We start from the raw sequence: 16,768 nt of genomic DNA, 5'->3' as shown, positions 1-16,768 counted from the left end.
CTAAAATAGTTGTTAAGTACCGAACATAAAAGTAAACCAGGGGTCCCAAACCTGGTTAAACCCAGGCTCAATCAAGTAGGGAGCGGTTTACTTCGTCTCCACACGCCACATATAAATCAATACTGTACGGCCAGACAGGGCCGGTTCCGGGCCTTCTGGCGCCCCGGGCGGCATTAGGGGGTGTGGCTTCGTACAGGGGGCGTGGTCATTTACGCCCCCTGTACAGACTGAAATGATGTCCGGTGCGCGATGACGTCATCGCGCACCTCACAGTAAAGGATCTCTCCACGAAGGGAAACTAGACACGTACGCGTCTAGTTTCCCTTCCCAGCGGGGGGGGGGGGGGGGGCAGCGGCCAGCAGCAGCGGGGGGCACACAGCAGCAGCGGATCTTGCCCTGGTGCGGTGCCCTCCGGATGCAGCCCTGTGCCCTCCGGAAGGCGGAGTCATGGTCAAAGGTCCTGCTTGCCCGTGGCAAGATCCGCTACTGCGGCCAGAGGACTGTCAGCAACCCGTAACAAAGGGCAGCTTTCCGTGTATCTCGTCTGTGGTAGCGTGTTGCCAGCAGTAACAGGTGAACAACTACGTAAAATAAAGCAGAGTCACAGATCAGGAGGTTATGGGGGTTCACTGAATTATATATATAAAAGTATGCTGCTGGCCGAGTGTTGTAAGCAGCTGTATGCAGCTTCAGGGCTAAGGGAAAACACCACTGGGAGAGCAGGGTCAGTGTTACAGCCCGGGAAAGGGAGCAGGGAGAGCACAGGATCACCTCATGGGAGCCTGTGATCACTGTGTGGGACAGCGCTAGCGCTGGGCTACAGGCGCTGTTAGTGCTGCACAAGGGAGTATCCTCATCAGCCAGAGGCACGAACCCGCCGCCAGCCCGCACCAGACACTAACCGCTCAGCCAGAGGGGAGAGCGATCCGGGCCGCCGTGTGCAGGGCTCCGCGTCCGTCCGTCCAGCAGCTGGTGTCTCTGTGTCGGGGGGAGAGGAGGCACGGAGGGAAGCTGCAGTGCAGTGCAGCCGCGTCCAAGATGGTGGCCGCTTGTGGGAGCACTTAATCAAGTGCAGAAATCCGGCGTGGACAGGTCGGTGGAGAGCCGGGAGAAATATCCACTTGTCCACCGCTATCTCCTATTCCCCCGCAGCAGAGATGGCAGGTGAGGCACCGCAGTAAGTGTAGATATACACTTTAGGCAATTGCAGAGAGCTCTTTAAGAAGCGACCTGGGGGTAAATTTACTAAGATGGGAGTTCTATTTAAGATGGGATGTTGTCCATAGCAACCAATCAGATTCCAGGTATTATCTTCTAGAAGGTGCTAGATAAATGAGAAGTAGAATCTGATTGGTTGCTATGGGCAACATCCCATCTTAAATAGAACTCCCATCTTAGTAAATTTACCCCCTGGTTCCAGGTCCGCCCACCGGAAGTCCATTTTCATTCTTTTATTATTATTCTTTTTCTTTCAAAATTTCTCGTTACATATCTATGAACAGACAGAGAATTCATATAATTAGTGGAATTAATTTATCTGATATAATTGATTAATTTATATCATACTATTGATTATTTCAAACACAGGATTACAGTCTAAATATTGGATTAAGGTAATATTTTTTCTGTGTGAGGTTTCTTAATGAAATTATAACAAAAAAGGAATAGAGAAATATACTTCAGCTGTAATAAAGTCAGAATACTTATAGACTATCGCTGTTTTAATGATGATCATTTATACTAAATAAAATACAATAATAGGAAGCATTAAAATGATTAAGCAATCATTAAAGTTAAGTTAATAATACCCAAACAAAATATTAATAACAATAAAATTGTACAATTAATTAATTAATCTAAAAACGATTTGAATAAACATACTTTACACTAAGTATATATTTATTTTGTCATATCTTCAAATATGTACTCTCTAATAGTAATTAATCAATATAATAATTAGTTTTCACTCAAAACATGGCCTCTTTAAAAAACTAGATTTTTTTTATTACTTTCTAACAATAAAGGATAGCCTCATTTTGGACTGAAATTATATCACTATTTAAGTTAGTTTAATTTTAAAGATTGAAATTTTACTTGTGAACTTACCAATAAACAGATAGTAATGATCCAAATGCAAAAACTTTGATTTTTTAAAAGATAAACTTGCTGTAACTTTGAATTCAGTAAGGATTCAAACCCATAAACCAAAACTGTTGTGAAAAATATAACAATCCAAATGTAACAAATGAGAACACTCGTTGTCTGAGAACACTCGTTGTCTAAATTCAATGCTTATGGAATGCAATACCCCGCAGAAACTCCATAACATCAACGGTATGTTTTTGTTCCATACATCTCATCAGGGCCTCCTCATGATCTTGTGTGTCACGCTTTGTGGGTGTTTTCAAAACATTTGTAGTGACTCTTTCAATATGTCTAATCGTCACTTGCTGCTCCTTTTGGAAAAGTGTATTATTTTAAACATGTAGTAAGACTTGTATTCTATTATTTGTAGTATGGATGTACATATATACAGATTAGAGTATAATATATTTTATATACATGGAGTGTATGTATAACGTATATGCCTGGGGGTACACTGTAATTCGGGCTATCACTTGTACAGCCCATAGCTGAGAGATGTACACTGTAATTCGGGCTATCACCTGTACAGCCCGTGGCTGAGAGAGACCCGGATGAGACAGTTGAGAAAGTCGGTTGGGAGAGGCAGAACGAGGGGAGACTGTGCAGATAGAGGAGGGCTGATCGGTGCAGCAGAGGGAAAACAGAGCCCACTGGAGATCGCGATCACCCGCAGCCACGGAGACCGGTCAACTTGGACCGGGTGAGGCGGGGCGCCAGCAGCAGTGACCGCCACACCAGGAGAGCAGGGACCGGCACCGCATTCCCGGAAGTCGGGGGAGCAGAGTGTAGCGCCTATCCTTTGAGGACGCCATTCCCTCCTGGACACATCACCGGAAGCCAGCGGAGAGGATCACAGGCGCAAGGGAAGAGGGGGGCAGCCCGGCCACACTCTACAGCATTCGGCCACCACCGAAACTGTAAGTTTCAGCTCCCCAGTGCCAGCCCCCAGCTGTAGGGAACAGACTCAGACGACGTCAGCCCTCAAAGCGGTTGGCCAGCCTCATCTCATTTGGCAGTGCAGAGAGCTGAGAGTCACTGAAGCGACTGAGGTCTGTAACCACTTACACCACCCACTTTATACCATATAGACCCATAACGCCAACATTAATTACCAGGAAATAGTTTTTGTCTATATCTATCCCCCTCTACGTCCAGAGAACAGACTTATCACAAACCGTCAGATTGTAGTATTCAATACAGCAGGGACTAAGACAGGGCTAGAGACCCATCCCCGTCAGTGGGAAAAAAAGAAGATATACTTATCCGCTACCTGTGTATTCAAGTGGAGAGTAATTACACCCTGAGCCCATTAACTAAAGTGCACCAGTAATGCCAGAGCCAAGTTTTTTATTCCAGAAACAGTCCAGTCCAGAAGACAAATCACAGTACAGTCGTCAGGGACGACTGTACTGTGAGTAGTCTTCTTGGAAAAAGGAAAAATCACGCTGGTTATCATCTTAATTCTTCTCTTGGAATTTTATTGTATTTTTTTTTTTTTTAACATTTTATGTCACCAAGTTTGGTGTCTTTTTTGTAAAAACTGGACTGTGTCTGGAATAAAAAACTTGTTTTAGAAAAAAGTAGCCATTATCCTTTCTCTCATGGTACTTTGGAAAAAGAACTACTCCCCCTCTCTCTGATCCACTAAAGGGATTCTGGTGGGTCTGGTCAAAGAAACCTTTATAGGAGTCAACTGCCTTATACTGAGTGAGTTGGGGTACGCACTTGAGGAATTTTGCTTATGTAAAGATACCGCTATATGAATCTTCTATCCTTGTTCTGTGTAAGTTGGGGTACGCATCAAAACTGTCTTGGAAGATACCCTTATGTGATTACATTCCTCACACCTAGTGTGAGATTCGGGTACGCTCAACTACGTGAACTTAATCTGAGGGGATTGCAAAAACAGCAATAAAGATACCATTACGGGAACCCACTTACTTGTTTCTGTGTGAGTGGGGTACGCCCTTAGCCTCATTGTGTGGAAATTTAACCCAGGTTGTTGAAAACGGTGCTACACATTTTTCTCTTTATCTTTATCTCTCGACATGAACTGGGAGTCATTTATAAGGAGAAGATTTACCTGAATGAAAAAATTTCCCGGCCAGCACAAATTGGAGAAGATACTGCATGCCCATTCACAAGGGATGTATTAAGTTTTATTCTCAAGTCTACCCTACTCAAACCCCTTTTTCACAATAACTTGATAAAGCTAATTATTTATCTTATAACCTTCACTATATATTGGTAAGAGACTCAGTACGCAATGGGCGTACGGGGTACCGTAAGGGTACGCACTTAGCGTAGCAGACGCTAGGCCGTGGTCGAGACGCACGAGCGGCACGTTCGCTCACGGCTTACGCTGGGTATCGAGCACGCTATAGGCGGTCCGAGTACCGTAATGCTACGCTACTAGCGTAGCGGACGCTGTGCCCACAAGAGGAACACGAGCGGCGCAGACGCTCACAGGATGACACACAGTAAACCTTGTATGCAACACAATGAAAGGCTGAGCCTATACTGTAAACCTTGGTTTTGTAATGTGAACACAATGCAATGCTAATTAACCTCTATTATATAAAAGCCGCTTGAGCGATTGAGACGCTCCGAATACCCTCAATGATGTAATAAACACACAATACCTTGCTAAGGTTCCAAAACCTTTACTAACGAGATTTAGTTATGTAAAAAGGGAAAATACAGTTAACATCTTATACACTACAGACTAACATCAATATCTAAACATAATAACTACACATATACAATATACAACAGCGTAACAATAACAGAGAGAGAGAGAGAGAGAGAGAGAGAGAGAGTATGGCAAATACAAACGGAGAACAAGTTGGTTACAGAGAAAAACTTACACACTGGGGAATGATCGCTGCGCTGTCCTGGTCACCAGCTCTCAAGTTAGTCAGTGATGAAAACCTTTTGTGGAGAGTAGACTGAGCTGGCCCAAACTGGCTGCCTTATATACACTGCATACAGTACACTACAAAGGGGCCTACAATCTCATTGTTCATTGGACACAGGAATCTGTCTTCACATTATAACAAAAGGTCATAGGTTGATTCAAACAGGTGGGCTGCGACTATTTCATACTGCTCAGGTGGGAGGGAATCTCAGGATTCCCGCCGCATGGATAATGAATTGCAAATACAGTAAATGTCCATAAATTTCTTATAACCATAACTATTCGCAAGAGCGATTAATCTCTTTCAAACCAACACCGGAATGTTACCAATAATATACTCTACCGTTGCATACCAAACACCACTGCTCAAAATTTGTCTGACCCTTTGCATCATGTAAAGAGGGATTTCTCCGTCCATGAACCAGTTACACTAAACAAACTTACTGATATTATTAAGGAGACCATAACCTACAAAATACACTATTTGGATTAACTATGTGACAATTGAGTCGCCCGCCAGACGCACACAAACTCTACCGTAAATGCACATACCACGCGCCTGAGCGCATGTCCGTGAAGGCGCCGTCACGCAACTGCGAATATGCGCACGCACGGGAGAGAATGTGCACGTGCAGCGGGCAAGCGCATGGGGTTAGTACAAGGCATGAGAATAACGATATTTTTCAACTTTGACAGTCCACCCTTTGGCAGTCACCAATAACTGCCACTTCCTAAACAAAACAGAAAAATATATGTCATCATGTAAACACCTTTTTATGATTGGGTAAGGGGAAGAGAGGAGAAGGTGGGAAAAGTATGACCTAGTGAGATAGTAAAAGCATGTGTGTATGAAATTCATGTTTGAGGAGTCATGTATCATCGTGCCGTACGTGTTTTAAATCAAGCTTCGAGGTATTGCGAAGTATACATTTGAATCCTTCTTATCCCGTATCAAGGGTCTGTGGATGGGCTGTCAAACTCTACCGAGCTCTTTTCGGCTTTTGGTTGCAACAAATGGGGGGCACATTTAGTTGATGATACATGAAGGGGGGAACATGTGAATGCTGATATATGTGTCTATATTCCCTGTCGACTATGTGTGTCATTACCTGGAGGTTGTAGAGATGAAGATAAGAAACAATCGTTATGAATGCAGTCGTAAACTATGTGAGTTTAAATGAACAGTCGCCGATTGAGGTCTTGTCTTGATGTACATGTTGTCTGATGTCTCTCTGTGCTTTTGCTATAAATAGCGAGCAAAAGCTGTTCCATTGTCCATAAAATTACAGTCTCTAAAGTATTGGGCTTTCGTAAAAAGTTAAAGTCACTAGGGATATTGGGGCTTGTGGCATAGTTCATCAATGGTCTGTATAAAAGAGGTTGTCAAATTCTTCTTCCAAGTGGATGTCTTTGTACCTTGGAGGAAAACAAAGGAGAAACGGGTGAAAGAAATGGACCGTGGAATCACATTTTCATCACAGCATTGTCTCTATCGTTGGGTCATAAATCAAATTAGTTGCTGTTGTTACAGTGTCCTCGCTCCTCAGACTCATTACTCTAGTACTACCTTTACACTTCGTTAAAGCCCGAACGCATCTAAATATCAGTCCAACCAATATGACGACTCCCAGAATACACAAGAGAAATTTCCCTACATCCATTATAATACCTTGGGCCCATTCTCCTAAACCAGAGAACCAATTTCGTGGGTTCAACCATGACACCCAACTGGTCAGCTCATTACCCACAGCAGCGAGTGTGAGATTGTGTTTCCTTCGAAATTCCCACTTCAATTGCAAAATGTCATCCATCTTTTGGTCTATGACCTCGGCCGGGTCCTCAGTGCTGTTTGTAATATACGTGCAGCACTTTACTCCATACTGAGTTGCTAGGGTAACGCAATACCCGCCTGTCACTGCTGTGAGATAATTGAGAATCATCCTATGCTGAACCAGCTCTGTTTTGTAGGCTTGTAACTCTTTCCCAGTGTACCTGAACGTGTCGTCATACATTTCGGTGATATTGTCTAACAATTTCGCTAGCGCAGATATATATCTATAGTTTATCACTCCTCTGGCGGTACGAGTGATATCTAACGCGAGTAAGAATTGAATCCCGGTGGATTCATGGATCAGATCAGAGGCCGGATGCTCTGTCCTCTCTATCAGGTGCCGTTTAACGACGTGCTCGTAATGAGTGTGAGTATAAGGAGCTTGGGCACCGCGGTGAATGTCTTTCATTTTGTTATGGGATACAGTCATTACTTCAGGCAGTACTTTTCCAATGTAACACAATCCCTCTGAGTTTGGGGCAAGCCACTTATACGCCTTCCTCCCGCATATGAAATATGCATCATCGGGGAGAACATATGGGACAGAGTATGACATTACTATGTTACAAATTTTCCATGTGAAATCTCCTAACCCTAACTCTCCCATCTGTCTAGTACACGTATCAGTTTGTACGATATGTGCACAGTATCCTGGTGATACTTCTCCAACTCGCATGGTCCTACTTCCTAGAGTATACCTATACCGGAAAAACCTTCCATTGTCGGCTATCTGGCGTATAAGTTCTGTGTCTATGGGCATTCTGTCGGCTCTATATGAAAATGTCATGGTTTGATTACTCCATGACACTTCCCAATTTCCCGGCTTTCGGGGGTTGGAAATGTTGAAGCATACTAAGGACTTATCCACATGATACTGGTGGAGCTTCAAACTAGGAGGACTAGAGATATTAAACCTCTTGTCCACCGGCCTCCCACCACTTAACTCAAGTACCTCTCCTACAGTTAAAGGGAATGGTACTAGTCCTGATTTGCTATGACCTTGAGGTACTTGAGAGCATACCCAACAGTCTGTCTGGTTTAACACTTTACCCACTAAGGAGTGATAGTCACTCAATGGATGTCGGTCCATGTGGACATTAAAACTGGACTGACATTTCTTGATGCACCCATCCTCAACTATATTGTTACAATGCCTACAGATGCAGTTCTCTTCAGCTAACAATCCTTCACAATTCCTTCTATTGTCAATGCTACCAGATCGTTTTCTGATACTCGCCTTTACTCAGTGATTATGTTGCTCTTGGAAAACTACGCCTCCATCCTGGTCATCAGAACCCATTCCAGATCCTTTCTCGACCTCCATGGTACTCTCACCGAAACAGACTGCTCTGGTCAACATCATGGTCAACAGGAAAATCCGGATCACAGTCTCTTGGGGCAAGTCCATCTTATAGGAGGAAAAGGAGAAAAATAAGAAGGGGGAAGGAGAATAGGAGGGAGATGGGAACTGGAGAAAATAACAAAAGGGAAAAAGAAATCTGGCTCGACAAACGCCTCCGGTCTTATTATTCTCAGCGCTCAGGTGTCGTCTCAACCTTCCCGGAACAGTGTTAGGGTCTCCTGCCCTGTGCTGCCACGTCGTCATGGCAACCGGGAGACAAGTGCTAGTGGAGTAACCTGAGCGCAGCTGATACTCCGGTTCGGGTCTTTTGCTGTGCAGTGGTTATAGGCTCTGTGCACGGCAGGGGATCCGGTGCTGGTTTTTGTGCTCACAGTCTGTGAGGTCTGAGTGGGGCGTGGACAGCACCTGCTTTATAAGGCCTCTTTTCAGGGTAAGCAGATGCTGCTGAATCTTTGTTGGTTAGTCAGTTCATGAAAGTTAGCCAGTACTGTGTAGCTTTGTATTTGTTTGTTGCTTACTGCAAATAGGCCTGGGGATTTGGTATTACACTCTGCCAATCCAGACCTAGCAGTAAGACTGGAGTCAGTCGTTTAGCTTGCTGGGGTTCTGTTACTACTCTGTGAACTTAGCAATTAAGCTAAAACCTGTGCACTGCAAGTGAGAATTAGGATTGTGGAGATTCTCCTTGTGTCTATCATTCCATCTCTGACCAAGGAGTTTACTGCCACACCCGTTGGTAACCCTTTAGGGTTTTGCTGTTGCCCTTAGCAACAGCATTTCGGGTTCTCTACGTATTAAAACACAACATCTTGCTTTTCCATCTGAGCAGTTCTAATACAAGGGAGATACCCAGTTCCTTAGCCTCTGGGCTTCTCTGTTCACTTTGTGTGTATTTTGTTACCCTATCACCTTCTGTGTACGTTATGTCATATCCCCCAGTTTGTCTGTGAGTCCATCTGTTTTGCATAACAGTTCAAACACCAGTACATTCCTGCAGACACTGGAGTGCATAACAGTTCTGACACCAGTACTTTCCTGCAGGCACTGGTGTGCATAACATATTCAGCAGCCTAATACTCCTGTTGAAATTTTGTGGGAATATGGAGCATACCCCTCAAAATACGTTGCAACAGGTGGTCGATCAGGTGCAGGTCCTGACTCGACAATTTAATGATTTGTCCATTAAAATGCACACCTCCCAGGCTGCTGGCGGAGCTCCCGCAGCAGCAGCACCTGCAGGGGTTAAGGAGCCGAAAGTAAATCTCCCGGATCGTTTTTCTGGAGATCGCTCGCAGTTCTTTTGTTTCAAGGAGAGCTGCAAGCTATACTTCCGGCTTAGGCCTCAGTCTTCTGGGTCGGAGATTCAGCGGGTGGGCATAGTGATTTCCTTGCTACAAGGAGACCCACAGGTCTGGGCATATGGGTTGCAGCCTGACTGTCCGTCGCTTAAAAGTGTTGATGCTTTTTTTACGGCACTGGGCATGTTGTATGATGACCCTGACAAGACGGCCTCAGCCGAGGCTCAGATTTCGATCCTTAAGCAAGGGCGAAGGCCAGTTGAGGTTTACTGTACGGAGTTTCGGAGGTTGGCCCATGATACCCAGTGGAATGACCCAGCCCTGAGACACCAGTACCGAAGAGGTCTTTCTAACCAGATAAAGGACCAACTGGTACAATATCCCTTGCCTGATAGCTTGGATCAGCTCATGCAGTTATCCATCCGGGTGGATAGACGGCTGAGAGAGCGTAGGCTTGAAAGGGAGACTGAGATTTCCTTCCTTCCCAAGGGAACCTCAGACTCTGAGGAATTTTCTGAGGAGCCTATGCAGATTGGGGCTACCCGCCTCTCCTCGCGTGAGAAGACGCGGAGGAGACAGCAGGGGTTGTGTTTGTACTGTGGGAATAAAGGTCATGTGGTAGTATCATGCCCAGAAAAGCCGGAAAACTTCAGGGCCTGAGGGTGATGGGAAATATCCTGTCAGGCCAGAAGTCAGAATTTCCCAAGAAGACTTTTATCATTCCGGTGACCTTGAAGATCCTCGGTCAAACTGTCAAGACTGAGGCCTTTGTGGACAGTGGGGCCGACGGGGTTTTTATGGACCGCCAATTCGCCCTGAAACACTCTGTTCCCTTAGTACCCTTGGCATCGGAAATTGAGATTTGTGGGTTAAACGGGGAACCATTATCCCAAGGTAAAATTACCTCTTGCACTAGCCAGATTTCTTTGTTTATTGGAGCCACACACTCTGAAAAATTGTCCTTTTATGTGACTGTCTGTACTTTTGCCCCATTGGTGTTGGGGTTACCCTGGTTAAGGGCCCACAATCCTCAATTTGACTGGGTCTCTGGGGAGATTCTTAGTTGGGGTACTGATTGTTTCAGGAGTTGCTTGAGCCTTCCAGTCAGGCTCGCAGCTAAGTTTGCCAGGATTGCCAGGGTGTTATGCAGATTTTGCGGACGTGTTCTCCAAAAAAGTTGCAGAGGTACTACCTCCCCATCGCCCCTATGACTGTGCCATTGATTTGTTGCCAAATGCTAAGCTTCCCAAGAGCAGGTTGTACTCCCTGTCACGTCCTGAGACTCAGGCTATGGCAGAGTACATTCAGGAGAACTTGGCTAAGGGATTTATCAGACCTTCACAGTCTCCAGTTGGGTCGGGGTTCTTCTTCGTGGGTAAAAAGGACGGTTCGTTGCGACCCTGCATCGACTTCAGGGAATTGAACCGTATCACGATTAAAAACTCATACCCACTGCCTCTCATTTCGGTCTTGTTTGACCAGCTTCGTACTGCCACCATTTTTTCTAAGATTGACCTACGCGGTGCGTACAATCTAATCCGAATAAGAGAGGGGGATGAATGGAAGACTGCCTTTAATACCCACTCAGGGCATTATGAATATTTGGTGATGCCTTTTGGGCTCTGTAATGCCCCGGCAGTCTTCCAGGATTTCATGAATGATGTGCTCAGGGAATATTTGGATAGATTCTTAGTTGTATACTTAGATGACATCCTAATCTTCTCCCATTCCCTGGAGGAACATCAGAAGCATGTACGCTTAGTCCTCCAGAAACTCAGAGACCACCGGCTTGGGGCGAAGCTGGAGAAGTGCGAATTTGAAGTTCAGCAAATCGCATTTCTAGGATATATTATCTCCCCAGAAGGTTTCCAAATGGAGGGTTCCAAGGTACAGGCAGTCCTGGATTGGGTGCAGCCCACTAGTTTGAAGGCGCTTCAGCGTTTCCTGGGCTTTGCAAATTTTTATAGACGATTTATCGCTGGATTTTCGTCTATAGTGGCGCCCTTGGTGGCACTCACTAAGAAAGGGGCGGATGTTGCTCACTGGTCTTGTGAGGCTAAAGCGGCTTTTGCCCGTCTCAAAAGGGCATTTGTTTCGGCCAAGGTGCTGCGACACCCAGATCCAGAGCATCCTTTTGTGGTGGAGGTGGATGCCTCTGAGATGGGTATTGGGGCAGTGCTTTCTCAGATGGGAGTGTCTGATAATCGCCTTCATCCCTGTGCTTACTTTTCCCGTAAATTTTCGCCTGCCGAAATGAATTATGACGTGGGTAACCGGGAATTGTTGGCTATTAAGGATGCACTCGAGGAGTGGAGACACTGGCTTGAGGGGGCTAAGTTTGTGGTCTCAATTCTCACTGACCATAAGAATCTGGCATATTTAGAGTCAGCGAAGCGTCTCAATGCCAGGCAGGCACGATGGGCTTTGTTTTTTGCTCGCTTTAATTTTTTGATAACATATCGCCCTGGGTCAAAAAACATCAAGGCTGATGCGCTCTCGCGGAGTTTTGCTCCAATCCAGGAGACCACCGAGGAGCCGTTGCCCATTGTTTCCCCATCATGTATTAAAGTGGGCATTACCCAGGACCTCTTATCATTAGTCCTTAGAGCACAGGAGCAGGCTCCTCCAGACCTTCCGGTAGGTCTTTTGTTTGTGCCTCCTAGGTTAAGACAGCGAGTGTTCCTGGAATTCCATGCCAAGAAGTCGGCAGGTCACCCGGTTATTGCCAGAACTCGGGAGTTGCTATCTAGGGCGGTGTGGTGGCCCTCGGTGGCTAAGGATGTGGATCAGTGGGTTCGGGCATGTGACATCTGTGCCCGAAATAAGACTCCTAGAGGGGTTCCTGTTGGCCCATTACATCCACTCTCTATCCCATCTAAGCCATGGACCCACATTTCAATGGATTTTGTGGTGGACTTGCCCAAATCCTCGGGGATGACAGCCATCTGGGTTGTCGTTGACAGGTTTTCGAAGATGGCGCACTTCGTTCCACTGGTTGGGCTGCCATCAGCCAGACGCCTGTCTGAATTATTTATGCTGCATGTTGTGCGTCTCCACGGGTTGCCACTTGATGTGGTCTCTGACCGCGGATCCCAGTTTGTGGCCAAATTCTGGAGGGCATTTTGTTCCGATCTCCAGATTTCTGTCAGCTTGTCGTCAGGCTACCATCCGCAGTCTAATGGGCAGACTGAAAGGGTGAACCAGTCCTTGGAGCAGTTCCTCAGGTGTTATGTCTCCAAGTGTCAGACTGACTGGGTTGCTCATCTGTCCATGGCGGAGTTTGCCTATAACAACGCGGCTCACTCTGCTACAGGGATCTCTCCCTTCCTTTGTGTGTATGGGCATCATCCTAAGGCCAATTCTTTTGACCCCCTGGACTCCACGCCTGGTGGTTCCTCTGTGGTTTCGGTCCTTAGAGGTATTTGGCGGAAAGTGAAGAAAGCCCTTGTGTCTGTGTCATTAGTGACCAAAAGGATTTTTGATAAGCGGAAAAGACCCTGCAGCTTCAAATTAGGAGACTTCGTCTGGTTGTCTACCAAGAATTTGAAGTTGAGACAGCCATCTCATAAGTTAGGGCCCCGGTTCATCGGCCCTTATAAGATCACCAGGGTTATCAATCCGGTGGCATTTCAGTTAGATCTGCCCCGTTCTTTGGGTATCAATAAAACATTTCATTGTTCCCTTTTAAAACGGGCGATTAGTAATCCTTCTTCCAGTGGAAGACCTTCCCCTCTTCTGATACGTGGCCAGAGGGAGTTTGTTGTTGAAAGGATTCTTGACTCCAAGGTGGTTCGGGGTCGGCTGTAATTTTTGGTGCACTGGAAGGGGTATGGCCCGGAGGAGCGGTCGTGGGTGCGCAGTTGTGATCTTCATGCCCCCAGACTGATACGCTCTTTCTTCTCGCAGTTCCCCGATAAACCCGGTGGTAGGGGTTCTTTGACCCCTCGTCAGAGGGGGGGTACTGTTAGGGTCTCCTGCCCTGTGCTGCCACGTCGTCATGGCAACCGGGAGACAAGTGCTAGTGGAGTAACCTGAGCGCAGCTGATACTCCGGTTCGGGTCTTTTGCTGTGCAGTGGTTATAGGCTCTGTGCACGGCAGGGGATCCGGTGCTGGTTTTTGTGCTCACAGTCTGTGAGGTCTGAGTGGGGCGTGGACAGCACCTGCTTTATAAGGCCTCTTTTCAGGGTAAGCAGATGCTGCTGAATCTTTGTTGGTTAGTCAGTTCATGAAAGTTAGCCAGTACTGTGTAGATTTGTATTTGTTTGTTGCTTACTGCAAATAGGCCTGGGGATTTGGTATTACACTCTGCCAATCCAGACCTAGCAGTAAGACTGGAGTCAGTCGTTTAGCTTGCTGGGGTTCTGTTACTACTCTGTGAACTTAGCAATTAAGCTAAAACCTGTGCACTGCAAGTGAGAATTAGGATTGTGGAGATTCTCCTTGTGTCTATCATTCCATCTCTGACCAAGGAGTTTACTGCCACACCCGTTGGTAACCCTTTAGGGTTTTGCTGTTGCCCTTAGCAACAGCATTTCGGGTTCTCTACGTATTAAAACACAACATCTTGCTTTTCCATCTGAGCAGTTCTAATACAAGGGAGATACCCAGTTCCTTAGCCTCTGGGCTTCTCTGTTCACTTTGTGTGTATTTTGTTACCCTATCACCTTCTGTGTACGTTATGTCATATCCCCCAGTTTGTCTGTGAGTCCATCTGTTTTGCATAACAGTTCAAACACCAGTACATTCCTGCAGACACTGGAGTGCATAACAGTTCTGACACCAGTACTTTCCTGCAGGCACTGGTGTGCATAACAAACAGACACTCTAGTGATACAACCTCTACCGTCTGTTCTTTATCACGGGACCTCTCTGGGTCAGCAACCTTTTTACAATGAGACGAATGGACCCAAGTCTCTCTCTCGGTAACCTTCAATGCTGTCGTGCTGGTCAATAAGACTTGATATGGTCCTTCCCATCTGTCAATAAGACAACCTGAGCGTAGAAAATTCCGTATCATTACATAATCCCCAGGTTCAATGTCATGACAATTACTGTCTGGCAAATCAGGAATCACCAACTTTAGATTATCATTCTGATTCCTCAATTGCTTGCTCATCTTAACTAAATACTTTACAGTGACTTCATTGTTACATTTCAAATCATCCTGGGGGTTAATCATAACATGGGGTTGTCGACCAAACAGAATTTCAAAAGGAGACAGATTAAGAGGGGACCTGGGAGTGGTTCTGATGCTGTATAATACGATTGGCAAAGCTTCGTGCCACAACAATCCTGTTTCAGCCATTACCTTGCTTAATTTGTTTTTAATAGTGCTGTTTACTCTTTCCACTTTCGCACTCGCCTGGGGGCGGTACGGAGTGTGCAGCTTACTATTAATTCCCATCAACTTACACATTGCTTGAAAAACTTCACCTGTAAAATGGGTACCCCTATCACTCTCAATGATTCTAGGGATACCATACCTACACACAAATTCCTGCACAATTTTCTTTGCAGTAAAGACAGCAGTATTTGTGGCCGCGGGAAATGCTTCAACCCAATTTGGGAACACATCAATACAAACCAATACATATTTTAAATTTCTACAAGGTGGCAATTGTATGAAATCAATTTGTATTACCTGGAAAGGACCATCTGTAGGAGGGATATGGGATGGCTCTGTTGGTATTGCCTTTCCGATATTCTTCCTCAAGCAGGTGAGACATGTCATTGCTCTTTTACCCGCATGGGAAGAAAATCCTGGGGCGCACCAATAAGCTCTTACCAACTTACACATTCCTTCTTTGCCTAGATGAGTCAGTCCATGTGCCGCTTCCGCTAGACTTGGAAGGTATGCTCTGGGTGCCACTGGCTTACCCTGTCCATCTGTCCAGAGTCCTGAGGACTCCTGGCCATATCCTTTTGACCTCCAAACTGCCTTTTCTTGTGGTGAACACAAATTTTGCATTTCATATAATTTCTGTGTGTTTACAGTATTAAATACCATCAGTTGTGTGCTGTCTGTCTGTATGGGGTTACTGGCTGCTAATTTAGCAGCTTCGTCTGCTCGGCTGTTACCAAGTGATACCGGGTCTTGGCTATACGTGTGAGCTTTACACTTGATAACAGCCACTCTGTCGGGTTCCTGTATCGCTGTTAGAAGTCTATTGATGTGGGCAGCATGTGCTACGGGTGTGCCAGCTGCCGTCATGAAATTTCTGAGGCGCCATAGGGCCCCGAAATCATGGACTACTCCGAAGGTGTACCTAGAATCTGTGTAGATATTGGCTGACTTGCCTTTAGCCAATTCGCATGCTCTGGTTAGGGCAGTTCAGCAACTTGTGCTGAGTGTGGTGGGCCTAGGGGTTCCGCTTCTATGGTACCTTGGTCATCTACGACTGCGTATCCAGTACACAAGTCTCCCGAGTCCGTCTGTCTGACAACTGCCATCAGTGTAGAAAGTAAAATCTACATCTTCAAGTGGGTTGTCACTGATGTCAGGCCTTGCCGTGAAATTTTGGGCCAAATATTCCATACAATCATGCGTGTCATTTTTCTTACTAAATCCTCCACCATCACTCTCATCCTCCACCCTTTGTGCCTGTCCAGGCACACCTGGGAGATATGTTGCAGGATTTAGTGCGCTGCATCTCCTTATGGTGATGTTTACGGGGGCCATCAACGCCAATTCCCATCTTGTAAACCGTGCTGATGAGACGTGTCTGGTTTGGGCCGAATTCAGTAAAGCTGACACTGCATGTGGTGTATGAATTGTGAGGTTGTGTCCTAGCACTACATCTTCGCTTTTACTTACTAGCAATGCTATTGCTGCAACACTTCGCAAGCATGTGGGGAGGGATCGCGCTACCGTGTCTAGCTGAGCGCTATAGTAGGCTACCGGCCTGCTGGCATCACCATGCTTCTGGGTTAAGACACCTGCCGCGCACCCAGCACTCTCTGTTCCGTACAGCTCAAAGGGTTTTCCATAATCTGGCATGCCTAATGCTGGTGCCTGCGTTAGGCACTGTTGAAGTCTCTCAAATGCCATCTCAGACTCGTCTGTGTGCGAAATCCGATCAGGTTTGTTTGAGGAGACCATCTCCTGTAAAGGCAAGGCCAGTATGGAAAAACCTGGGATCCAGTTACGGCAATACCCACACATTCCTAAAAACGTTCTAATCTGTTGCTGGGTTTGTGGCAGGGTCATGTCACG

The 16,768-nt window shown here is 46.0% G+C and overlaps 1 protein-coding gene across 1 annotated transcript in view; it reads left to right on the top strand.

Annotated features, from left to right (window-relative positions):
- The first annotated feature begins 447 nt into the window (after positions 1-447).
- The window catches only part of LOC134943995 (uncharacterized), a 101,329-nt gene continuing 85,008 nt past the window's right edge, over positions 448-16,768 (top strand). The window contains exons 1-2 of the mRNA XM_063932542.1: positions 448-549; positions 2,950-3,062. Of these exons, the coding sequence (XP_063788612.1) occupies positions 448-549; positions 2,950-3,062 (215 nt within the window). The remainder of the gene's footprint in view (positions 550-2,949; positions 3,063-16,768) is intronic.

This window comes from Pseudophryne corroboree, chromosome 7, assembly GCF_028390025.1.
Source record: "Pseudophryne corroboree isolate aPseCor3 chromosome 7, aPseCor3.hap2, whole genome shotgun sequence".
In the NCBI taxonomy this organism is placed as follows: domain Eukaryota; kingdom Metazoa; phylum Chordata; class Amphibia; order Anura; family Myobatrachidae; genus Pseudophryne; species Pseudophryne corroboree.
The sequence above is the reverse complement of the archived record's forward strand: the minus strand, read 5'-3'. Positions and strand labels throughout refer to the sequence as shown.